We start from the raw sequence: 27,516 nt of genomic DNA, 5'->3' as shown, positions 1-27,516 counted from the left end.
ATGAAGTTATAATGTTAATGCTTGTGTGCTGAAAGATAGCTGTCTGTTTCAGCACCACTCCCTCAACATTTTCCTTTGAAAAATTGTTATATGGAAGCAGCAACTTTTTATGTCTCCGATAAGATAATGAACCTGACGATATTTTAAGGAGTAGTAGGCAGGCAACAAAGCTAATAAGACAAAAATTGATTGCAGGCAATTTCATCCAAATTGGTTGAAGTTTTTTTGCCTGACCTTGCCGATTGTACCTGTTAGAACATTGGACTCAGAATAGGCTATTTGGCCCGATGAGCCTGTTCTGACATTAGACATATTGGCAGTATCTTAACTGCATCTACCTCTGTAACCCTTAATTTTTGCATAACAAAAATATGGCTGTGGGTAAGTTGTTTTCTGCACTTCCTCCACTTTATAGTGGACCAGAGAGAAGAATAGCTATTTTTATAAGAAGTTTTAGTGCAAAGTCTAGGAACCAGTGATAGATTAGACTAAGGCTTTTTTGTTTTCATTGGCTACAGAATGTTATTGATAATCCCTTCTCAGTCACCCTAAAGTTTTTAACAATCTTCGATACTCTTTTTCTGCTTGTCCAAGCTGGTGTACTCATGGTTATGTTTAAAGTGAGGATTTTTGAAGATATACCCAAAGTGCAGCTTCCTTTGGATCCATTCTGGTTTGTTTGTTATCTCTTGATACTTTGAAAATGCATCATCTATTCTTCAATCATATTTGTTACGAAAAATTGAGAATGATTTCATTATTGGGAAAATGATTCTTTCATAGAGCTCACGTTGAATCTTGTGCTGGATTCTTTTCTCCATAGAAAGCAACTGAAGATTTCCTTTCCATTACATTTAAAGTTCTGGGAAAGTTAGGTTACAGCAAACGGATGAGCATCAGGGATTTTAGTTCTTGCTGGGTTGGTTATGTCATCTGTGCTATCTGATGATGCCCTGACTGCTACACGTAAGATGCATTATCTTATGCAACAATTGCTAATTCAGAGTGTACAGCAGTAATGTAATATGTCTGGTATTTGCGATGTCAGCCAATATTATACAAAAGGCATCTTCGTTATGTATTGTCTGTCAACAATCTGAGCACATGTGTATATTGATTTGTTTTAATTTTAATAGTTTGGGCAATCGCTGTTTTCTTTTGCCTTCACAGCCAGAGGAGATGACTAGATTACGAAGTCTAAACCGACAACTTCAAATAGACATTGACTGTACTTTGAAAGAAATTGACCTTTTACAGTCCAGAGGTTTGTGGTCTTTACTACATTTCATGAGGGTAAGGGATGTGTTGCTTGGGTTTTAATGCCTACTCTTCATTGCTAATGACAATTGATGCATGACCGGATAAGCAAACTTAATGAAACTTTTCTTGCACGTTAACTTGTGTGGTTGTGTATGCTGTCGATGTTCAACATAGTATGTGAATAGGTAATACCAGTATATTTATGCAAATGTACTTCTGCTTTTTTTCAAAAAAAGACTGAAATTGCTGCTCAGTCAGCATTGTAAAGGCAGCACTTTTCAGGCATATGATCTTTTATGAGACCCAAAATGCAAACTTTGCTCTGCTACAATGGACCAACACACTTACAGTATTGTGTCTTTCTATTTTAAATTTATTTGTTGACAACAAACTTTTGTTTTTAGTGTCTAATATCATAATACAACACAGTCATAAAAGTTTACAGCTTGGAAACAGGCCCTTCAGCCCAACTTGTCCATGCCACACTTTTTTTTTGATGTGGAGTTGCCAGCATTGGACTGGATTAGGCACAGCAAATAGTCTCACAACACCAGGTTAAAGTCCAACAGGTTTATTTGGTACCTCGAGCTTTCAGAGCACTGTTGATGAAGGAGCAGCACTCCAAAAGCTCGTGCTACCAAATAAACCTGTTGGACTTTAATCTGTTGCTGCGAGACTACTTACTGTGCCCTTTTTTAATCCACCGAAGCTAGTCCCAATTGCCCACGTTTGGTCCATATCCCTCTATAGCCATCTTGCCCACGTAACTGTCTAAACGTTTTTTTAAAAGACCAAGTTGTATCCACATCTACTGCTACCTCTAACAGCTTGTTCCAGACACTCACCACTCTCTGTGAAAAAATTGCCCCTCTGGACCCTTTTGTATCTCTCCCCTCATCTCAAACCTTTGCCCTCTAGTTTTAGATTCCCTTACCTTTGGGAAAAGATGCTGACTATCTAACTGATCTATGCCCCTCATGATCTTATAGAGGTCTATAAAATAACCCCTAAGCCTCCTACACTCCAGAGGAGAAAATTCCAGTCTATCCAGCCTCTCCTTATAACTCAAACCATCAAGTCCTTACAGCATCCTAGTAAATCTTTTCTGCACTCTTTCTGGTTTAATGTCCTTTCTACAATAGGGTGACCAGAACAGTTTTCTGAGTGTGGCCTTACCAATGTCTTGTACAGCTTCAACAAGATGTCCCAACTGGTCAGTGTTCTGACCAATGAAACTAAGCATACTGAAGCTGCCTTCACCATTCTGTCCACTGGTGACTCAACTTTCAAGGAGCTATGATCTCCCTACCCCTAGATCTCTTTTTGTTTTATAATTCTCCCCAAGGACCTACCATTCCATGAATACTTCACTGGGGTGTTATCAAATGCAATTTAACGTTGAGCCACTTTACAAGTTATAAGTGCAGATGACGAAAAGCTTGGTCAACGAGCTGGATTTTAGGGAGTGCATTAAAGGAAGAAAGAGAGCGGAGACATTTGGCTGGGCTGGGGAGGATGGAGGGGCTGGTGGGAACTTCGGTGCTTGGGGCTTTGGCAGTGGAAGGCACAACTGTAGTTGGTGGAATGATTAAAATTGGGGATGCACATGAGGACAGAATTGGAGTGCAGGAATCTTAAAAGCTGGTTGGGCTGAAGATTACTGAAGTGGGACGCAGTAAAGCCATGGAGCGATCTGAAAACAAGAATGGGAAATTTAAAATTGAGGCATTGTTCAATTGGAAACCAGTGTTGGTCATTGAAATGAAAGCAAATTACTGTGGTTGTTAGAATCTGAACCAAAACAGAAAATGCTGGTCTGACAGCGCCTGTGGAGAGAGAATAGAGCTGGCTTTATCCAATCTGACACATGGACATCCAGACTTGAAACATTATTCTACTCTCTTCATAGATGCTGTCATGTTATCAGACCTGCTGAGATTTTCCAGCATTTTCTGTTTTGTAGATCATTGAATGCAGGGCTGAACAGACCTTGGTGAGAGTTAGCATCTGGGCAACAGAACTTTGAATTAACTTAAGGCTTGGGGGGATGGAAGATGTGAAGCCAATCAGAAGAGCATTGGAATGTGAAGTTTAAAGGTACCAAAGACAAGGAAGAAAAGCTGAGGCAAGGATGGAGTTGGTGATATTATGGAGGGTGGGGATAGATGGTCTTAGTGACAATGTGGATGTGTTTAAGCTTTTATGTAGAATTGAACATTATTCAAACACAGGATGGCGTAATTCATGAACCAACAGACATTTAAGAGTTTACTAAATATCAAAGCATAGAACATTAGTATTGCTTTTGCCCCTATCCATGAATGCATGAAACTTTGGTGTTGTTTGACTTGAATTCTTTGTCATTGTCCTGCTTGAACACTCTCCTTTTTTCATTTATTTACACCCATTGTGTATTAAAAGGTTTTTGCAGGAAAAAGGAATGAGAGTAGACAGATTAGCCTTTTGAGTCTGTTTTGATATTCAGTGGCTGATCTGCAACCTAATTCCACATCCAACTTTGTCCCACAGCCCTTACTTAATACCTTTTGGGTTTGACATATTATCTATCAATCTTCAGTTTAAAACTATCAGTTGATCTAACATCAATTGCCATTTGAGGAAGATTGTTCCAAATACCTGGCATGTGTAGCTGTTTCTTAATTTCACTTCTGAATGCACGAAGCATTCGGAATAAAGTGGATGAGCTGGTGGCGCAGATCGGCACAAATGGATATGATCTGGTGGCCATTACAGAGACGTGGCTGCAAGGTGACAGGGACTGGGAGCTGAATGTCCAGGGGTATCAAGTGTTTAGGAAGGTTAGGCGGGAGGAAAAAGGGGGGGGCGTAGCTCTGCTGATTAAGGATAGCATCAGGGTGGTAGCAAGGGATGATATTGGAGCCAAGGAGCAGAAAGTGGAATCGTTGTGGGTAGAGATTAGGAACAGCAAAAGGAGGAAGACGCTGGTGGGTGTCGTCTATAGGCCCCCGAATAATGATCTGGAGGTGGGGCGGGCTGTTAACGTGCAAATAAGTGCGGCGTGCAGGAATGGGACGGCCGTAGTTATGGGGGATTTCAATCTGCATATTGATTGGTCGACCCATGTTGGACGCGGTGGGCTCGAGGAGGAGTTCTTGGAATGCTGCCGGAATAGTTTCCTTGAACAGTGTGTGTTGGAGCTGACGAGGGAGCGAGTTATCTTGATCTGGCGTTATCTAATGAGGTGGGTAGAATTAGGGACCTTGCGGTGAAGGATCCTCTTGGGGAGAGTGATCATTGTATGGTGGAGTTTCTGGTGCAGATGGAGGAGGAGAAAGTGGGTTCCTGGACACGCGCCCTTTGTTTGAACAGAGGGGAGTACGGTAGGATGAGAGAAGAATTGGCGATTGTGGACTGGGGGAGTGCGTTGGAAGGTAGGTCTGCTGAGGAGCAGTGGAGGATCTTTAAGGAGATCTTTCTTGGTGTTCAGCAGAAATTTATTCCGATGGTCAAAAAGGACAGTAGGAGGAGAGGTAATAAGCCGTAGATAACGAAGGAGGTGAAGGAAAGTATTAAATTAAAAGCGGAGGCGTTTAGAGTAGCTAAGAGTAGTGGGCGAGAAGAGGATTGGGAGAGGTTTAAATGTCAACAAAGACTGACAAAGAAGTTGATAAAGAAGGGTAGGAGAAACTATGAAGCTGGGCTAGCGCTTAATATAAAAAAGGATAGCAAGAGTTTTTATAAATATATAAAAAAGAAGAGGCTGGCTAGGTTGAACGTTGGTCCCTTAGAGGATGAGAAAGGGGACTTAGTGGTAGGGGATGGGGATATGGCTAAGGCCTTGAATAACTTTTTTGTTTCTGTCTTCACGGAGGAGGACGTGAACAATTTGCCGGGTGTTAGAGATGGAAAGGTGGTAGGACTGGAGGGTCTTAATGACATTACTGTTACTAGAGAGGCGGTGCTCGACAGACTAGAGGGGCTGATTGTGGACAAGTCGCCAGGACCGGATGGAATGCATCCGAGGGTTCTGAAAGAAATGGCGGAGGTGATAGTGGATGCCTTGGTGGTTATTTTCCAGACGTTGCTGGATTCCGGGGAAGTGCCGGAAGATTGGAAAACGGCTAATGTTACGCCGTTGTTTAAGAAGGGTGGCAGGCAAAAGGCAGGGAATTATAGGCCAGTTAGTTTAACGTCTGTTGTAGGAAAAATGTTAGAATCCGTCATCAAGGAGGAAATAGCGAGGCATCTTGAGGGGAATTGCTTGATAGAGCAGACACAGCACGGTTTCGTTAAAGGGAAGTCGTGTCTGACAAATTTACTGGAGTTCTATGAGGATGTGTCTAGGGCGGTGGATAGAGGAGAGCCGGTGGATGTGGTGTTTCTTGATTTTCAGAAGGTGTTTGACAAGGTACCTCACAAGAGGTTATTGCAGAAGGTCAGGGGACATGGAGTTGGGGGTAGGGTGTTAGCGTGGATAGAGGATTGGTTGTCAAATAGGAGGCAGAGAGTGGGGGTCAATGGGTGCTATTCGGATTGGTGGTTGGTGACTAGTGGAGTGCCCCAGGGGTCGGTGCTGGGGCCTCAGCTATTTACCATTTATATAGATGATCTGAAGGAGGGAACCGAGTGTATGGTGTCGAAATTTGCTGATGACATCAAGACTGGTGGAACGGCAAATTGTGCGGAGGGCGTGGAGAGTCTACAGAAGGATCTAGATAGGCTGGGCGAATGGGCCAGGAACTGGCAAATGGAATTTAATGTTGGCAAGTGCGAGGTGGTCCACTTTGGTAGGAATAATGGTAGGAAGGATTATTACTTGCGTGGCGAAAAATTGCAGCAGGCGACGGTGCAGAGGGACCTTGGTGTCCTTGTGCATGAGTCGCAAAAACCCAGCTAGCAGGTGGTCAGGAAGGCTAATGGGATGCTGGCCTTCATAGCGAGGGGGATTGAATATAAAAGTAGGGAGGTCTTGCTGCGGCTGTATAGGGCATTGGTGAGGCCGCAGCTGGAGTACTGTGTGCAGTTTTGGGCGCCATACTTATGCAAGGATATTTTGGCCTTGGAGGGAGTGCAGAGGAGGTTTACTAGGCTGATGCCGGAGTTGAGGGGGTTGAGCTATGAGGAGAGGCTGAATAAACTAGGCTTGTACTCGTTAGAGTTTAGAAGAATGAGGGGAGATCTCATTGAGACGTATAAGATGATGAATGGGATGGATAGGATAGAGGTGGAGAGACTCTTCCCGCTCAGAAAGGATAGTAGGACTAGGGGGCTCAGCCTCAAGATAAAGGGGGGCGCGGTTTAGAACAGAGTTGAGGAGGAACTTCTTCACTCAAAGGGTGGTGAATCTCTGGAATTCTCTGCCCGTTGAAGTGGTGGAGGCTACCTTGCTAAATATTTTTAAGACGCGTGTTGATGGGTTTTTGATGAGAGAGGGGATTAAGGGTTATGGGGAGAGGGCGGGAATGTGGAACTGAGCCACGACAGATCAGCCATGATCTTATTGAATGGTGGGGCAGGCTCGAGGGGCTAGATGGCCTACTCCTATTTCTTATGTTCTTATGTTCTTAAATGCTCTCAGTACTAAAAGTATGTTCTAACCAAAGCTTGGTATTCTTGAAGCATGACTTCCACTTCCGCTTGTACTTCAGTCTTCTAGATGAAATGGCCAGCTTTCTGTTGACCTTTTAGTTTTTTGTATCTTTCTATGATCTATGCAGATCATGTACCCCCAAGTTATTTTGGGCCTCCACTGTTGAGTTTTTCACCACTTAAAAAATACCCTCTTCTCGTCCAAAGTGGTTGCTTTAACATGCCAGTCAAGTTTGTTTTGCATTTACTGCGGTTATTGCTATTCTGGTTTCCGTACGCATTTATATGTTCGTTCCCTTAATCAATCACGTTTTGTCACTTATCACAATTCAAGTCTTTCCCATTCTTGTTTCTGTTCTTTAACGTCTTGAACTGACATCATTGTTTCTGATTGTTATTTAATGCTTTTCACGAGTGAAAATTTTTATGTTGAATTCACCCTCCTGCAGTACCCTTCAGAAGAAGGTGGTGATCCAAGAAAGTATGTCGTCGGGTAGCTAAAGGAAACTACACTGATGCATGGTTTCTATGAAAGCACAGTATTGTTGTTCTTGCATCTCAGGTTGTTAACTTGTATATTCAGAAGACAAGAAGTACTGAAGACAGTTGACCTTTCTAGAAGAAGTTGATTTTTGTAATTACTTGTAATAAATCTGGTCATAACCTGGGAAACTTTATTGGGCTGAGGAAGTCCTGAGAATATTGTGCATAGTTTGGCCATTCCTACAAGATGATCAGAATGCAGGCAGCACCTCTTGCAGAGGATGGTGGCCACCATGACCCTTTGTTTCTGAGTTCATTCGCATGAAAAATGTTAACATGAGTGAATGGGGCAGTTTTCTATTTGCAGCACAAATATTTGTAACCAAGTCATCCTAAATTGGAAAATACTAATTCTATTCTGCCTGACATTGCATCTGTTTACTGTAATTTCTCAATTCTTCTACCACTATATTGCATGATCTGTGAACCTGAGATTACTGTTTGAACGATAGTTTTTAAAGTGCTGTTTCATTCTCCAAAGTGAATATTTGGAGTGAAGAAAATGAGAAAAATGGCGAAAGCAATTTGAATATAATCCTTGACAGAACTAAATATTAGGCCTCAGCCTTTTGGCTAAGATCAAGCGTAGTATCAACATGCTGTGCTTGGTTGAAGTCATTAGGTTACATTTCAGCTTCATTTGAAGCAATTTTTAAAAGCGGCATCTTGGCCATTTGGCTAAGATGCAAATGAGATCAAACCTTGGAGGAGGAGCTATGCTACTCCAATCAACTTGGATCATGTAGATCATAGAGGTGAGAGCCCTGTCTTGTCAGCTTGGATCGGGAATGTCCCAACTTGTTGAGACTCTGAATTGGACTTGATTGGATTGAATTAGAATAAAAAATTTTTTAAAAAATTAGGCATGGTGTAAATAATTAGAACAGGTAGAGAAAATCAAAAGACAAAGTAAAAAAAATTAAATAGAAATCACATCTCAGTAAGCATTCATATTTGATTACTTACTTTTAATTGAAAAATTTATGTGAGAATGTTAGTTTTGTAGAGTAATACTGTAATAAAACTGCTAGTCTTTTTTTTTACATTTTAGGGCCACATAAGTAGGCAAAAGACAAAACTGGTGAACTTAATCAGACAGGAATTTCCTGACATTGCAGTACTTGTCAATTAGTTTGATGGGTTCGTTTATCAAAAATTTGGTCAAGGGTGTAGAATTCAGATGAGCCTCTGATTTAAGGGAAAATGACCTTCTGTTCCAGATTGGCACTACTCTGCTAGCAGTGTAAACTCGCATGCTAAGAGCAACAAAATGTGTCAAGTAGGACATCGCAATGTTCTACGAAAGAAAATACTTTATTCCAGATGTTTAGTTTGAAATGATGGTGTTTATGCGGTGGGAATGGTTTTTGAAAGGCTTTTCTGTGTCATTGTTATTTTTGAACTTTGCTTCACCTTAGCTATATTTTGTTGAAGCATTGCTACATTGACCTGCTCCACCCCTCCCCCCAAGTTATTGTTACAAATCAGAGTGCATATGCTCTGGTGAAAATTTCACATTTTCTATATGAACTGTTTCATTGGGCCTAAAAACTTCTTATTCTTGCCACATTTTTCTGCTCTTTGCAGGTGATTGACAAAGTGGCTGTTGAGCTTCTTGGATCTTGCTTAATAGACATTATGCACTCCTGAATCTTGACAAACTAGGCAGCTACAGGGGTATCTAAGAACATAAGAAATATGAGCAGGAGTAGGCCATCTAGCCCTTTGAGCCTGCCCCGCCATTCAACAAGATCATGGCTGATCTGAAGTGGATCAGTTCCACTTTCCTGCTTTCTCCCCATAACCCTTAATTCCCTTGTCTATCTGAAAGCTATCTACCCGTGACTTAAATATATTCAGCAAGGTAGCCTCCACCACTTCAGTGGGCAGAGAATTCCAGAGACTCACCACCCTTTGAGTGAAGAAGTTCCTCCTCCACTCCGATCTAAACTGCCCCCCTTCCCCTTATTTTGAGGCTGTCCCCTATAGTTCTGCTATCCTTTCTAAGTGGGAAGAATCTCTCTACCCTAACTATCCTCTTTGTTATCTTAGATGTCTCTGTAAGATCCCCCCTCAGCCTTCTAAACTCCGAGTACAGACCCAGTCTATTAAATCTCTCCTCATAGGCTAACCCCCTCATCTCCAGTATCAGCCTAGTGAACCTTCTCTGCACTACCTTCAAGGCCAATATATCCTTCTGCAAATGCGGCGACCAAAACTGCACACAGTACTCCAGTTGCGGCCTCACCAGTACCCTGTACACTTGTAGCATGCTGCAGCTTTTTGTCTTTAAATAATAATCCCTCCTACTATTATTTCTACCAAAGTGGACAACCTCACATTTGCTAACATTATACTCCATCTGCCAGGTCCTCGCCCACTCGCTCAGTCTATCCAGATCTCTCTGCAGACTTTCCGCACCTTCCACGCAATTTACTTTTCCACTCATCTTCATGTCATCAGCAAATTTCATTACCCTACACTCAGCCCTCTCCTCCAGATCATCTATGTAAATGATAAACAGTTGAGGCCCCAGCACCGATCCCTGTGGCACTCCGCTAGTCACCAACTGCCAACCAGAATAGCACCCATTGATTCCAACTCTCTGCTTCCCATTAGACAACCAATCCTCTATTCATGCTAACACCTTACCCCCAACTCCGTACACCCTAACCTTTTGCAGCAAAGCTGAACCAACTTTTCTCCTTATCTGAAATTCGGAACTGTTTCTTGCATAGGTGCTAAAATGATAAGTGGGACTCTCGGACAATTGAATGGCCCAATGATGTCCTGGCTAACATCAGTTGATTTAACATAGGCTAGGTCTTGTGTCTAAGATTTTGCTGTTATAATCCTAGATGCTCAGTGAGTAATATGTAACTGCCAGGAAACCAATATGCTAAGGCAAAGGGCTAATCTCCATTTTCAATCATTTGTCTGTGGTGTTTTGTTGTCCATTTCTTTTTGGTGATGTTCCATCTCCTATTTTCATCACTTGAAGCCTACAGTTCAAGTAATCCTGACAGGTCTGCATGACATTACTTGCCATGCAAATCAGGCTGTTCAGTAAAACTTGATTTTTTTTTTCTTCCCCCATCTGAACTTTATTAATCCATCTTGAGATATTATCACGCTTTCATTCTGAACTTTCCTTGAAGATTCCAAAATGAAATCTTGAAATGTTGAAAGCCAATAGTTCCTTATGATCCACTGACAAAATAGAGCCTGGAGGTTAAGGAAGATGAATTTACTGTGTTTCACTGCTTGTAGTGGGAGGTTTCCTCTTGCTTTACTCCAGGCAAGCTGCAAAAAAGCTCCTGTAGTGAAACTTGATTTGGTTCCACAAACAGAACAAAAAAGGCCAGTGTAAATTTTCTGTCTGTTGATGATTCTTTATGCAAGGACCTCTTCCTTCACTGATCTGCATCTTTCTTCACCTTTTGTTTCAAAAATGTCTCATTGAAGTCCTCGTCTGAAAACCTAGTTTCTATTATGTGACCTGCGTGTTTCTGGCCGTTATCCTCAAATGTTTTCTGGTACCTAAGCCATTGACGCACAACAGGGTTTGAGTTTCACCCACTCGCATATCATTTTTCACACCCATTCTTTGAAATTCCACTTGGAAGCCAAAAAGCCTGCAAGCTGTATTATAACCAATTTCTTTTAATTATTTGGATAAGGGCAGTAATTATCCGGAGTGAAGATCTGTTGCATTTTAATGACTTCTTGATGAAATGTTCCGATAGTTCATTTTGCATTTGAATGTTTTGTCCAGACGTGAAGATTAGCTCTTCAGGGCCTTGTGCAGTTCCATGTAAGTTGACAGGGAAGAAAAGTCATATGACCCCTCAACGATATTTTACTTAAAATGTAAAATGTCAGCTTTTGAATTTGTATTCATAAATCCAACAGCCTATATTGCATTAACTTGACACAGTTTTTTTAAGGTGACCAACTCTGGTCGGGGGAAAAAAAATTTAAGGGATGGTTTGGTGCGGGGGAACCACACAATGGGGCAAGGGTTTCGTGCGAACTTGGTGGTCCATGGGTGTGCTGACAATTCCATGACTGTGGCTGCATGGGAGTGTGCAAGAGCAAAGTGCCGCCAGGGGTATTACTGGACAAATAATCAGGTCAGGCAGCTAGGAACAGTATGAATGTGCTGGTGTATACGGGATAGCTGTAAAGTTAAGGTCTGAAATGGGAAAAGCAACATCCTGGGAACATAAGATAATTGCTTCGATTATTGGACCATCCCTTAAAAATCCGGTATGGTTGCTCACCCTGCTGTACATATTAAAGTAAAAGTGAACTTCATGGTTTTTGGTCAAAAAAGCTAGTCTGGAAATGTTGACTTTTACGTTTGTATATGGTAGATGTCTTTAGTGAAATTCTGATGCTAAGAAATTAAGTTAAAATCTTCCATTAAGTCTGTACAGTTTCTATTAATGAAACAATGGACTGTAAAAAGGTTCAGAAATGGCAGTTTTTGACAACTTATTTAAGCTTCCTTGTTCATGTCATCAGCCTCTCTTTTTATCTCGGCTATTTGAAATAATTTTCATCCCTCTTAATATTGTTGCTTGGAAACCCCCTGAAGTTGCAGTGGACAGATGCTGGGAGCATCTGTCCAAAGTCTTGGCTCAATAACCCTACTTTTTTGTCACGTTTTGTCAGCACCCAATTGGGCTAATGGAAAACTTTGTTGAAATTGTAAAGCAAACTTTTGAGTTTTTAAATGTTGAAGAAAATAGGTTAGTGCATAGTTTAAAACAAGAGTACAATAAATTAATTCACAAGATGTCACAGTTGGAATGATTTTGAACTGGCTGTGCTTCGTTCTGGCAGCCACCAACATTTTATTACGGCTTTGGAAATCCTTGTAATTTCCCCAACATGAAAACAAGCTCATGATTATATAATGGACAAGTCCAGAAATATGTGTGGTAGATAATGGGGTGCTATATAATTATCGATTGTTGGACAGGTAATGGGTAAACTTCAAAAGTTGTTTTATTTCTATTTGGCGCAAGAATGAAAAGGGAACTGTGGCCAAACCATAGCTTACAAGGGAACTTAGAGGTAGTATTAGATTCAAAGAAGAAGCATACAAATTGGCAAGAAAAAGCAATAGACCTGAGGATTGGGAGTCGTTTAAAATTCAGCAAAGGTGGGCAAGGGATTGATTAAGAAAAGGAAAAATCGAGCATGAAGGTAAGCTGGCAGGGAACATAATAACTGACTGTAAATCTTTCTATTTGTATGTAATGAGAAGGTTGACAAAAATGTCAGTGTCCCCTCAGTGTCAGAAACAGGGGAATTCATGATTGGGAAAAATTAGATGGCTGGTGATCTAACTTTGTACTTGGCTGCTGTCTTCACAAAGGAGGACACAAATAATGTATCAGAAATTCTGAGAAATACAAGTTTTAATGAGAAGCTGAAGGAAATCAGTATTAGTTTTGGGGAAAGTAACGGGACAGTGGTGAGCACTGCACCTCACAGTGCCAGAAACCCGGGTTCAGTTCTGGCCTCGGGTCACTGTGGAATTTGCACATTCTTCCCATGTCTGCATGGATTTCCTCCAGGTGCTCTGATTTCTACCCACAGTCCACAAATGTGTAGGTTAGGTTGATTGGTGCTAAATTGACACTGGTGTCAAGGAATTAACAAGGTAAACATGTGGGGTTACAGGAATTAGGCCTGGATAGGATTGGGGTTGGTGCAGACTCAATGGACCAGGTGGCCGCCTCCTGCATTGGGCACTTAAGGAAGTGGCCCTTGAAATAGTTGGTCTACTGGTGGTCACTTTCCAAAATTCTTTTGCTTCTGGAATAGTTTCAACAGATTGGAGGATAATTGATGTAAGCCCACTATTCAAAAAGGGTGGTAGAGAGAAAACGGGTAACTAAAGACTAGTGAGAACATCAATACTCGAAGTTGGTATAATCCGTTATTGAATATTTCATTTCTCAGCATTTGGAAAGCAGTATATAATCTGACAAGTCAGCATGGATTTACAAAAGGGAAATCTTGCTTGACAATTCTACTGGAATTCTTTGAGGATGTAACTAGTAGAGTTGACTAGGGAGAACTATTTGATGTAGTTTATTTAGACTTTCGACAAGGTTTTGCATAGCAAATAACTGTAAAGTTAAAGTGCATGGGACTGTGGGTAGTGTCTTGAGATGGATTGAGAGCTGGTTAGCAGACAGGAAGTGAAGAGTTGGAGTAAATGGGCCTTTTTCTGATTGGCAGGCAGTGATTCAACTCTTCACAGACATTTAGTGCCCTCATCCAAGTCATCAATATATTATCCCCAAATTAGCAGCTGATACAAATTTGGGTGGAAGGATGAGAGCTTTGGAGGATGTAGAGATGCTGAAGCATGGTTTGGACAGGCTGAGTGAGTGGGCATCTGCATGGCAAATTTAGTATGATGTGGACAAATGTGAGGTTATCCACTTCGGTAGCAAAAATAGGAAGGCAAATTATTATTTGAAAGGTTGTAAATTGAGAGAGGTGGATAGTCAGTAAGACCTTGGTGTCCTCATCAATCACTGAAAGTAAGTGCACAGTTACAACAGGCAGTAAAGAAGGCAAATAATATATTGACCTTCATAGCAAGAGAATTTGAGTATAAGAATTGCTGCAATTGTGTAATGTATTGCTGAGACACTACACCTGGAGTACTGTGTGCAGCTTTAGCTTTCTTATCTGAGAAAGGAAGCTTTTGCTATAGAGGAACGAAGTGAAGGTTTACCAGAATGATTCCTGAGATGGCAGGACTGTCATATGAGGAGAGACTAAGTTGGTTAGGATTTTATTCATTTGGAGCTTGGAAGAGTGAGAGGTGAATGTTCTTTCTGAATCTACCCTGTCTAATCCTGTTATTTTTTTTTTAGTAAGTGCCTATTTGACAGGATAGATTCAAAAATAATGCCCCTGATAGCAGGGGAGTCCAGAAGTAGCAGTCATAGTATGAGTAAGGGATAAACCTTTTTAGGACGGAAGTGAGGAGAAATTTCTTCAGCCAGAGAGTGGTGAATCTGTGAAATCCGCTACCACAGAAAGCAGTTGAGGCCAAAATGTTGTTTGATTTCAAGAAGCAACTAGATATAGCTCTTGGGGCTAAATGGATCAAGGGATACGGAGTGAAGGCAAAGTATTGAATTTGGTGATCAGCCTTGATCATAATAAATGACAGCAGATTTGAAGGGCCAAATGACTTACTCCTGCTATTTTTTATGTATGTTTCTATGAATGTTTCAGACAAGTTTTTATAATAATGTGGATTTTGGGTATCAATGCTGACAGACACAGATTGAGATGTAGGAAGTAAAGAACAAATTTTAACTAACAAACTACAAAATGTATTGTGGATAAATATAGGGTTATTTACTTTGGATAAAAGAGCAAAAGGACATATGCACCATATGGTAAAACAATGCATTATGAATAGTGTCTAATCTCTAGTAGTTGGAAATATAAAGTTTCCTATAAATCAGGTTCTTGGAAAACACAAAATAAATGGAAGTATGCCTATGAGATTTCTTATTTCATCGCGCACCCTGCCCCCCAACTTGCTCACGTCTCCTTCCCCTCCCTTCAGCAGGTCACCTCTCCTCACTCCCTCTTTCCTCATTCCTCCCTCCTCCCACTTGCTCTTGCAGCTGCCTTTGCCACATCACACTGCATTCCAATCTTCTTTGGCCTATCCTCCCATGCCCCACATCTCAACTGCTCCATCCCCTTGCGCAGCCTGTATTCCTCCTGCCTCATCCCAAACTTGAGTCCCATAATTAAACTGTTGCTTGTCATGTTTTAGTTATTTGTGCTTGTTTGAATGCTATTTTAAAAGTTAGCTTGAAATCTTGTTCCTTAATTCTTTCCATTTATGTTAATTTCAGGGAACTTTGACCCAAAAGCCATTAATAATTTTTATGACAACATTGGACTTACTGGCCCTGTAGGAGCTGTTCCCCCAAAGCATAGCAAAAAAGGTAAGTTACTGACTGATACTCTGTTCAATATTGTTCTTGATGTTTATTTTCTTACAAATGTGTTAGACTTTTTTGACTTTTAACCGAAAACAGGGATAGCACTATGGATTAGAAAATGCCTATCCTAATCATTAACTCACATGCCACATCCATGAGAAAATGGGATATACCTCTGTTCAGCTATCTTGATTATCCATCTATACCCAAATAATAGAGAAGTAAACTCATGGATGGTATTAGAGTGGAGGTAGCCTCCATTCAATGAGAATATTTTCTTAATAGAATTGATGGGATAAAATTCAGTCTACTTATGCCTGTACTTGAACTACATAAAATGTGTTAGAGGGTAGGTTGTTTCATTGCAATTTCAATTAGTTAGATGTTGGAGAGGAAGTGGGGCTCTTTTGAGTAAGATACAATACACAAGATACAATACACAACTTGAGTCAGGTTTAATCTAGTAAGAAAGTAAAATAGATCAAGTTAGGCCTTTGATTAGATCTGTAACTATGTTTTGAAAGTATGACACAGATATAAGTACAAATTATGAATTCTATCACTTTTGCAAGATCTTGGGATGACAGTTTGGCCCCTTGCGTCTATTCCAAATGCATGAAAGCACAATCAATCTAGATCCATCTCAACCTATATATAAAAAAAATCCATCCACTTCTTTTGTTTGGATATTCTATATGCTGCTGACTGTCAAATCTCCTTGATGTTTTTGTGATAAATTTATCTCTGTCACTGGTTAGTTGTTTAGTGAAATCTGTTTTTCTCGTGGTTACTTCCAGATTTAGATTTCTCCACCTGATTGCTTTTTGAGCTTTTATTGAGATCTATGAGGCCCTAATTAAACTAATCTAACCAAGTCTCCACAACCTCAATATCTATCCTGAAGACAAATACTTAAAACCAGACATTAACTTTTTGCTTTTGTACTTGATACCCCTATTCATGAAATCTAGAACCTCAAACTTTTTCCCTTGATCTTATTAACTTAGCTTCCCAGTTATAAAGGTGTGAAATTTTGAATCCCTAAGTGTTTGTTTCTCTATCCCTTTTTAGAAATTTTAGTCTTTAGTCTGTATGCTTTTGTTTATTCTTTCCAAACTGAATTGCTTATTTATTTTCATTAAATTTTATCTAATGTCCATATTTCTATTCTCTATCCTCCTGAAGGTAGTTTTGACAAATAACCTTTATCCCTATTTTTGTAGATTCGAAAAAGTTGATACTGTGATCCCTAGTTCAGAGCAGTTACACTGGAACAATGAATGTAAACAATTAATGATCATATGCTACCTTGCTAGTAACAGTTCCTGTTAGACTATCCTGTCACAAGGATGTATTTTTTTTGGTTAACTTAGTTGTATCTTTACCTAGCCTCAACCCTTCCATGTGTTTGAAACGCTCTGTTTGAAAGTCTATTTGTGGACACTTCTAACTATCGAAGCTACTGTATGTTATAAAATGCTAATTTAGTGGGGAAGGACACCAGGATGAAGAGTTAAAGAGGAGATGCAAGTTGTGTAAAACAGTGCCAAAGACAAACCCCGATAGTAAAGAATAGTTCAGAAATGGAGATCATGCAGACAAGGGAATTGTAAAGCTAATAGTTAACCAAGATATTTCAAGCACATAAGAGAATACTAAACAGGGAAATGTTGGAAATCTTGGGGGTCTGGCAGCATCTGTGGAGAGAGAAACAAGAGTTGAACATTAAGTCTATATAATTCTTTAGAACTGAAGAGCAGTTGAAGTATGGTGGATTTTGTTATTGAAGAGAGCAGGTGGAACAAAATAGAAAGTCAGGGACAAGTTGGAGCTCAGGAGAGATTAAATGACAAAGATGAGGTGGCCTTAAGGAAAAGATCGTGGTGGTGAAAGTGTTAAAGACTAAGGCAGATGTTAATAGTGGGAGAATATTTGGAAAAGTGTGATCACAATATTATTAGGCTTAGAGTTGTTACAGAATGACAGTGAAATATCAAATGTGAAAATATTCAATTAGAGGAGCAATAATTTCATTGAGTTATAAAGGGCTTTTGCCCAGGTGGATTGGAATCAAAGATTGACAGGTGAATGACTAAGCTAAATATAAAAGTATTGGAAAACTGGAAAAGGAAAAGAAGGGCTGAGAAAGAAGTGTGAAAATAGATAAGCAGGTAATATTGAATGGATATTTAATATTTAAGATAGTCAAAGAATGGGTTTGGAGGCAGAGGGTACAGCTGAGGTGCGAAATCAACCCTCTGCATCCACCTTAATTAAAGAAAATGACTTTTGCTTATGGACTTTCCAAAAGCATGTAATAAAGTTCCACATAATAGACTTGTTAATGATGTAGAATTAAAGAGGCAGTGGCCACATGGGTATCAGATTGGCTAAGGGGCTGAGAGTAGTGAGTGGCGGTGAGCTTGTGCAAAACACTGATTGTGCTCCAGCTGGAGAATTGCATTCAATCCTGCGCACCACATTTCATGAAAGAGGTCAAGCAAGGCCTTAAGGAGGGTGCAGAGGACATTTACTAGAATGTTATCAGAGGAATAAAGATCTGAGTTACTTGAGATTGAACTGAGAAAGTGAATGAAAAGTTGCTCAAAATCATAGAGACCTGACACAAGTTGTGCACGTTCTGAATGTACATTTTCCTAGTTGCTACTTAAACTCGTGCTAAATAAAAAGTTTGTCATGAATTTGTGCAATCATGCATCATTTTAAAATGTATATTTTAAAGAGCATGATTTAAGAATGTTCCTTCATATATTTCAAGGATAATTAAGTATAGTTTGATAAAACAACTGAAAGTGGGTTTATTGTAAAGCTTTTTTAATTGGTGTCAATCCACTGCCAGAATAAGAACAGAAAATGCTGGATAAACTCAACAGGTCTGACCACCTACAGAAGTGATTTTGAAACACTGCAAATGATTTGTTTAAAAAAAAATCACTGAAAGAAGGGCTGGTACTTAGAGGATGCAGATTCATGGGAATTGACAAAAGAATAGAGGCAATGGGAGGAAAAATATTGTTTTATACAAGTTATGACCTAAAATGCGCTATCAGAAAGGGTGTTGAAAACAGCTTCAAGAATAACTTTGAAAAGAAAATTGGATCAGTACTTAAAAGGGATACATTTGTGGGGCTATTGGCAAAGAACGTGGAATGGGATGAATTACTAGTGCAAATACATCCTGCCAAATCGCCACCATCTGTGCTGCATCATTCTTTAATTTGTGGCATCACTCACAAAAGAAATGGATTTTTTTTATAGCATGCCTGAAGTTAACTAAAAATCAAGCAAAAATTACTAATTGCAATTATGTTTACACTTGCACAGTTTCTTGATTTACAACCTCTTGTCACTTAATATTTGGTCTTATTGTTCATCTAAATCACTTGAATGCCCTGGGCAGTGTTTTTGTCATTTTTCACTCAGATGGGACAAATTCGGTTTTGAACAAAAAACAATATTTCACAGCATTAAATATGCAGGTTTAATGGTCTGTTGCCACTTACAGCCTTAACTTTAACCTACCAAAACCCTGACATTCAAATTTCTCAAGCTACCTTTGTTTCTTTTCAACTCTTATCAAGAAGCAGAAAATAGCTGCACAAAATACCAAAGTATGACAAGTTTCATTTTCTGTTTTAAGTAAACTCAGCAATTCTGACGCAAATTGTTCCTTTCTTGAATGTTATTTTCTCTGGTTTCTGCTCAATCAGCCATGACCTAAAACAATTGTGCATTGTTTTAAAATTAACTTAAAAAAAAGTTTTGCTTCAAGATATATTTGAGTGGTAACTAGGTTCAGTTTGATTAAATGGCTAGCTGAAAGTACTGTTTGTATCATTTGTGATAGTGTCAGTCCACCACCTGAGTCAACTGATTTTAAATTGCTGAAAATATTTTTAAAAAACATGCAGAACCATTCGCTAGTTTTACTGGTGTTAGTTCTGTACTAAATTTTTAAAGATTAAAAGTTTTTAGAACACTTAAGTGTCTCCTGGTGCCCAACATCAACAACTTAATTTTTAGGGCTTTTATGAAAGCATGTAAATGATACTTAGCAGGAACTCTCAACAGTTATTACTTTGTCCTGGGGCGTGGTTTACTTATTATGCATTGCCTTTAAAATAGCACACAGAATTGTGGAAATTTGGTTTGCCTGTAATGTAATTTTTGCTTAAAATTCTTTTAGGTTTAGTTGGGCACATCAATTTCAGATGAATTACACTGAAAAGCTGCCACTGCCTAGCAAACTCTTGGTAGAATGTCTGAAGGTTTTTAATGGTGGTAACTAATTATCTTTAAGAGACAAAAGCAGGGAAGGCCTGCGGTTGGAAAGTGAAGTGCTGAATGAGTTTTTTTGGTAAAGGGACACAATTATTTAGCCTAGCTCTTAAATGCATTACATATCTCAAGCAATACCATGCAAGACTTTTTGGTATGGTATACTAAATATAGTATATCAGCTTGCGCTTCTTCCCTCAAGCGGCGGGTGCTGCCCACAAAGCACGAACTTGAAACAGCAAGATATGAACTACAATGGGAGTGGACAAGCTACCACTGAACAACTGTTGATATAAAGGAAGAACTTTTACTTCCATAGCAACTATAATTCACTTGGGGTACTTTCAAAAGCTTCACAGCATAAAATTAGCAAAATACTATGTAGTTACCATCATTAAGTCATACTAATTCATCTTGTAACACGTTCATTCATTTATAAAATAATATCTTAAGCAATACCACAGATGATCTGGTAGTCATGTTGTAATATCATTTATGTAATATCTTTGACATAGTAAAATATCTCCAGATGCTCAACATAAGTGATTTCAAATAAAATTTGAGATGAAGCCACGAAAGTAAATATCAATATAGATGACAGATTTTAGGGAGTGTCCTAAGCTAATAAGAGGTGCAGAGGTTGAGGAGAAATCTCCAGAGTTTGGACCTTGGCAGCTGAAAATGCAGTCACTAGTAATAGAGCAATTAAAATGTCATTGTGGTTTCAACTGGGTAAGCGCAGAGACCTGAGAGTGTGGTTAGCTTGGAGGAGGTTAGGGATGTGAATATTTTATATATTCGCACAAAATATTGTGAATTTTAAAATGCAATATCAGCGAGGAAGCACAGGTGCGGCAATGCCAGCATTGGCCTGGGATAGGTATAGTAAGCAGTCTCACAACACCAGGTTTAGTTGGAATCGCGAGCTTTTGGAGTGTTGCTCCTTCATCAGGTGAGTGATGCCTGACAAAGAAGTAGTGTGCAGAAAGCTCGTGATTCCAAATAAACCTGTTCAGAAGAAAATCTATCACTGGGGGGGTAAAAAGCAAACCAGTCAGATTGTCCAGTATTTCAGTCATTCAGCTTTTTCATTTAATTAATCTATATACTTTTTCAGCCACAATTTCATGAGATACTTTTCAAAAGCTAATTCAAATTAGCCATAAGAGTTACATTGAATTTATTCCATGAGGATCGAGTTCAGCTCGAAGGCTATGCTCTTGGTGCAGAAGCTTTCCAATTTCCCTGAGCAATGTCATTGAAGATATCTTTTTGAACGCTGAATTTTGCTGCTGCTCTACCTATCCAAAAGTGCTACAAAATGTTCCCCGCATTCGATTTTCTAAGTCAGCAATTGTGCTATAATTTGTGCTTTAACAGCCTGCTTTATGCTAGAAGCAGTAATGCAAAGGTTTAACTGCTTGTCAATAGACAGGTCAAAATAAACTGTGGGAATTTTCAGCCAATTTGCCATAGTTCCATATGCTTGGGATGTTTTCAATAAATCTATAGGTAGAGCTGAAACTGTAGAAGACTGGCTAAGGTCTGAGATTTGGATTCATGAATCCTAACATTGTGTTTTGCCAGATGTGAGGAATTTATTAGTGGGTAAATTTTAGAATTTTTAATAGTTCACATTGAATGTTATTGTCATGATTTTAGTGTTCGTCCTTGCTCATTGAATGGGGTGTTTTTATAAATACATAAAAAGGAAGAGGCTGGCTAGGGTGAACGTTGGACCCTTAGAGGATGAGAGGGGGGACTTAGTGGTAGGGGATGGGGAAATGGCTGAGGCCTTGAATAACTTTTTTGTTTCGGTCTTCACAGAGGAGGACGTGAATAATTTGCCGGGTGTTCGTGATGGAAAGATGGTAGGAGCGGAGGGCCTGAATGACATTATTGTTACTAGAGAGGCGGTGCTCGACAGACTGGAGGGACTGATTGTGGACAAGTCCCCAGGACCGGATGGAATGCATCCAAGGGTTCTGAAAGAAATGGCGGAGGTGATAGTGGATGCCTCGGTGATTATTTTCTAAACGTCGCTGGATTCCGGGGAAGTGCCGGAAGATTGGAGAACGGCTAATGTTACGCCGTTGTTTAAGAAGGGTGGCAGGCAAAAGGCAGGGAATTATAGGCCGGTTAGTTTAACGTCTGTTGTAGGAAAAATGTTAGAATCCGTCATCAAGGAGAAAATAGCGAGGCATCTTGAGAATTGTTTGATAGAGCAGACGCAGCACGGTTTCGTTAAGGGGAAGTTGTGCCTGACGAATTTATTGGAGTTCTATGAGGATGTGTCTAGGGCGGTGGATAGAGGAGAGCCGGTGGATGTGGTGTTTCTTGATTTTCAGAAGGCGTTTGATAAGGTGCCTCACAAGAGGTTATTGCAGAAGGTCAGGGGGCATGGAGTTGGGGGTAGGGTGTTAGCGTGGATAGGGGATTGGCTGTCAAATAGGAGGCAGAGAGTGGGGGTCAATGGGTGCTATTCGGATTGGCAGTTGGTGACTAGTGGAGTGCCCCAGGGGTCGGTGCTGGGGCCTCAGCTATTTACCATTTATATAGATAATCTGAAGGAGGGAACCGAGTGTATGGTGTCGAAATTTGCTGATGACACCAAGATTGGTGGAATGGCAAATTGCACGGAGGGTGTGGAGAGTCTGCAGAAGGATCTAGATAGGCTGGGCGAATGGGCCAGGAACTGGCAAATGGAATTTAATGTTGGCAAATGTGAAGTTGTGCACTTTGGTAGGAATAATGGTAGGAAGGACTATTACTTACATGGCAAGACGGTGCAGAGGGACCTTGGGGTCCTTGTGCATGAGTTGCAAAAACCCAGCCTGCAGGTGCAGCAGGTGGTCAGGAAAGCGAATGGGATGCTGGCCTTCATAGCGAGGGGATTGAATATAGAAGTAGGAAGGTCTTGTTGCAGCTGTATAGGGCACTGGTGAGGCCGCAGCTGGAGTACTGTGTGCAGTTTTGGTCGCCGCGCTTACGCAAGGATATTTTGGCCTTGGAGGGAGTGCAGAGGAGGTTTACTAGGCTGATACTGGAGTTGAGGGGGTTGAACTATGAGGAGAGGCTAAATAAACTAGGCTTGTACTTGTTAGAATTTAGAAGAATGAGGGGAGATCTCATTGAGATGTATAAGATGATGAATGGGATGGATAGGATAGAGGTGGAGAGGCTCTTCCCGCTCAAAGGACAGTAGGACTAGAGGGCACAGCCTCAAGGTAAAGGGGGGGGGGGTGGTTTAGAGTAGAGTTGAGGAGGAACTTCTTCACTCAAAGGGTGATGAATCTCTGGAATTCTCTGCCTGTTGAAGTGGTGGAGGCTGCCTCGCTAAATATATTTAAGACGCGGGTTGATAGGTTAATGATAGGCAAGGGGGTTATGGGGAGAGGGCGGGAATGTGGAACTGAGACACGACAGATCAGCCATGATCTTATTGAATGGCAGGGCAGGCTCGAGGGGCTTGATGGCCTACTCCTGCTCCTATTTCTTATGTGTTCACTGAAACAATGGTGTCAGCTTGGCTCAGTGCTAACACTCTTGCCTCTGAATCAGAACACTCAGCACACTATCCAGGCTGACCCTTTAGTGCATGGGGAAGTGCTGTGCTGTCAGAAGTACCCTCTTGGGCTTATTAAACAGATGCCCCTTTCTGCTCGATTAGACAAAAGGGTCCCATAACATGGAGTTCTTCAGGTGTCCTAGACAATCTTTACTCCTCTCATTGCCTTTGACCTCTAGTCAGCATTTGACTGAATGTGGCATCAAGAGGCCCAGGGTGGATACAAGGAGGAGCTCTCTCCACTGGTTGGAGTATAAGAAGGATACTTGTGGTTGTTGGAAGCCAAGCATCTCAGTCCCAAGAGCCTTCAGCAAGAGCTCCTCAGGGTATTGTACGAGATTGAACCCTCTTCAGCTGCAACATGAATGCCCTTCCCTATATCAAATTCAGAAGTAGGGATGCTCACTGACATGTTCACCACCATTCAGTACTGTTCAGATGCAGAAGTAGTCCGTGTTCATATGCAGCGAGAGTTGGACAGTATCTTGACTTGGGCTGTTAAATGCAAGTAACATTCACATGGCGCAAGTGCCCGACAGACTATCTCCAACAAGAGAGTCTCTAACCATCTCCCTTTGATATTCAATAGCGCCATTGTTGAATCCCCACTATCAGCAGCTTCATGTTACCATTGAATGGAGGCTGAACTGGGCCAGCAATAAAAATATTGTGGTTATAAGAGCAGGTCAGAGGCTGGGAATTCTGAGCATAGTAACTCACTTCTTGCTTCTCAAGTTTAAACACCAATAAGACGGACAGGAGTGTGATGGAATACTTCTGTTGCCTGGATAAGTTCAGTTCCGACAACACTCAAAGTTTGGTGCCATCCAGTACTAAGCCACCCCATTTGATTGTCACTCCATTGATCAACTTAAACATCCATGCCCACCACCACTGATGCGCAGTGGCAGCAGTGCATACCCAATACAGAATGTCAAGTTTCCTTCGACAGCACACCTGGAATCATGATGTTTGCCACATTAGCTTTAAGGTGTCCCTTGGGATCAAGGATAATTTGCTTCCATTCTGGTTCAATGGTGCTGAGTTGGCTGATAAGTCCAGTGTGCAATCTGCCACGTTTGGTTGAAGGATTGGTTAGATGGGTTGCTTGAACATTTGCATGCTCCTTCTGAATTTCACCCACATGTATTCCTGAAAAAGTCTCTGTTTGGTGCTTTCCTGGATGAGCCATCTCCACTTTGGTTGGGCCCAAGGCAGGGTCTCTTGTGAGCTGGCAAAGATGTTAGATCATTTCTGGAGTTCTTTGCAGGTGCAAGTCTTTTGTCAGGCATGTGAACGACATGTCCGAGTCAGTGGAGCTGGTTTTGAATAATCAGTATCTCATTGGGCTCCTTGGCCTGGCAGAGGCTGCTGCTCTTGGATAACTTTTCTTGCCACTAGATTTGGTTTTACAAAGACATTGCTAGTAACTCTTGTCCAGTGTTATGAAGTGCCGAGCTGGAGGTTGTTCAAGTCTCTGAAGTATGTAACAGCATAGGGATCACTGCTATCTGATAGACCTTTATCATGACTTTGGGTTTGAAATCCTGGTCCTGAAATACTCTTGCTCAATCAACCAATAGCTGAATCAACGTATTTGTGACTGATTCGATGAAAATTATGCTGAAAGTCATCTCCTGGAACAAAAATGAGCAGCCTACGTTGCCTGTCAAAACAATCCAAGGTGACCAGTCAGGAAGGCAGCATTCCAACAGCTCAGCAGTACTGTGATGGTGCCCAAGAGCGAACCAGCGTCAATGGGAGAGTTGCGACAAGCAAGCAAATGAATGGGGGAAAAACAATTAGCTTCAACACGACCAAAGTATTTGACTAAATGGTTCTGTAGATTGTTCTTCAAAAGTTTTGATATCCAAAAAACTTCTTCACAATCTTGCATTGTTTCTTGATAGTATAATGCAACTATCTTGAGAGATCTGAAACAGTTCGCTTCAAAATCTTGATCTGCATCTGCGATAGTCTCCATGCTATTTACAATCTATTTGATGGTGGCTATTCACATCGTCAAAGATCTTCTGCCTGCTAGTGTCGGTGTTAGACCATGCAAATGGGAAAACTCTAACCTCAGCCAGTACCGTGCCAAAACTAAATTGACCATGCATGATCTACAGTTTTTCATCCATTGTACATCAGATTTGCAAATCCACTGTCAATCTCTTCAATTATTCATACAAGAAACTCTGCTTGTCTTTAAATGTGGCCAAAACAAAACTCAGATTGACGCACATCTGGTTAGTGAAATTTTCTACCTCCCATATATGTTGAAGGAGAGGTTCTTTAATATGCTGAGCACTCCCCATGCTTTGACAGAGACAATTATCAAAAGATCACCATTGACAAATAGATCCAACACTGAATCACCTATGCTAGCTTGGCTTTCTATAAATTATTGCAAAACGCAGTAGATAGCAAATACCGCCAAATCAACAAAAGTTCTATTGTGGAGAGCAAATAACACACTCCTGTATTGCAGTGCAACCTGGACCATGTATCAGCAACATATTAGAGCGCTCAGGAAATTTCAGCAGTGATGCTCCAGTTGCATCCTCTGGATTTCATGAGCGGACTGTTCTTAAAGCCATTTCCACAAGCATTTGGGTGAAAGTCCTATAAAATCAACTTCACTGAAATAGATACTCTGATCAAATGGCTGGAGAGCGTCTCCTCCCTATGTGCTGCTCACTCAGCTCCCAAGTGATGGGACATTCCAAGAAGGACAAAGGAAATGGTCCAATGGCACTCTGAAACTCTCCTTGAAGTTCAGTAGAATTGACATTAATGACTGAGGAGCTTGCTACTAATCATTCAAAATAGCAGCAACTTGTCCATTAGAATGGATGCAAAGTCTTAATGATGAGGCAGCGTGGTGGCAGAGAAGGAAAGGAAGCAAATATTGCACTCTAGATCTGTATATCTCCTGGGACATCCTGCCCCATGCGCCCAAAGATATTTGAATCGCGTAGCGGCCTGTTTAGTTACCTGCAGATCCAAGTCAGAAACTCATGACTGAATTGAATCTAGGGACAGTTGAAGATGACACTTCTGTAGCCAGATGCTGCAGCCACAAAAAGCAAATACAGAAACGACCAATAAATCTGTTTATTCTGATGTGACTAAAGGAGGAATGTTGGCCCAGAGAATTCTTCTCTTCTTGGATATGTGTAGTCACTATGGCAGGCAGGTAGAACCTTAGCTTCTTTGCAAAAGATGCCATCTCTAATAATGCCTCAGTAATGCACTGAAGTGCTAGCCTAGATTAAGTGTTGAAGTTATGGAGTGTTTTTATAAGGGAGCAGCAAGAAATTGCAAAATACAAATTTTTTTGAAAGTTGTCCAAGTAATTTGTTTTAATTTGGTGTAAATGGTATTTCATGTGATACTGTATTTTAGTCATTACTGAGCTAGTGACTTGATTCAGATTGAGTGGAGTGGGAAACAAACAACTGGAACTAGTGGAAAAAGTATCGACCATAATTAGTGACATATTAACACAACGCTTTGTGTTACAGGTTACAATGTGTGACTTGTTCGTTTCTCCTCCAAGCCCATGAAGAAGAAACCATGTTTTGTACAAAGTACTGTGTGTGACTCATTTGTTGTGGAGAGTTTGATTGTGAGCGAACATTTGCTAGAAAGTTTTCATTTAACTTTGATGTTAGAATATTTGCCTTCCACAATCACAAAAGTCAAGCTTTTGTAGTAGGCTTAATGGCTAATATCTCCTATATTTGTAGTTTTAGCATAGTAGAAAGTGCTTCTAAACTTGAGGCATTCCCATTGTTTAAATGGGGTAGATTGGTGTTTGATCGCATTCTGCAATGCTGTCAGGTTTTATCCCTGCAAAACATTGAAATCATGATCTTATTTCAGTCCTCAAGTATTGAAAACAGATGAAGTCGTTTCATAGAATCTGTATTGCAGAAGGAGGCCATTTGGCCCATGTCAGCGCTGACAACAATCCTACCCAGGTCCTATCCTCGTAACCCCACATACTTACCCTCCTAATTCTCCTGACACGGTCAATTTAGCATGGCTAATCAATCTAACCCGCGTATCTTGGAATGTGGGAGGAAGTGGGTGCACCCAGAGGAAACCCACGAAGACACGGGGAGAATGTGCAAACTCCACACAGTCACCCAAGGCCGGGATTGAATCTGGGTCCTTGGCGCTGTGAGGCAGCAGTGCTAAACGCTGCCACCGTGCTGCTGAAGAGAAGAGTAATATGAGGATATCCCAGTCACTTCTTACTCAAACTAG

At 40.7% G+C, this 27,516-nt stretch overlaps 1 protein-coding gene across 2 annotated transcripts in view; it reads left to right on the top strand.

Annotated features, from left to right (window-relative positions):
- Positions 1-27,516, top strand: part of tab3 (TGF-beta activated kinase 1 (MAP3K7) binding protein 3) — a 107,637-nt gene that overhangs the window by 67,229 nt on the left and 12,892 nt on the right. For both annotated transcript variants that reach the window (XM_080203922.1, XM_080203921.1), the window contains exons 5-6: positions 1,171-1,264; positions 15,285-15,377. In XM_080203922.1, the coding sequence (XP_080060048.1) occupies positions 1,171-1,264; positions 15,285-15,377 (187 nt within the window). The remainder of the gene's footprint in view (positions 1-1,170; positions 1,265-15,284; positions 15,378-27,516) is intronic.

This window comes from Carcharhinus amblyrhynchos, chromosome 15 (assembly GCF_965287045.1).
Source record: "Carcharhinus amblyrhynchos chromosome 15, sCarAmb.v2.hapA, whole genome shotgun sequence".
Classification (NCBI taxonomy): Eukaryota; Metazoa; Chordata; class Chondrichthyes; order Carcharhiniformes; family Carcharhinidae; genus Carcharhinus; species Carcharhinus amblyrhynchos.
The sequence above is the reverse complement of the archived record's forward strand: the minus strand, read 5'-3'. Positions and strand labels throughout refer to the sequence as shown.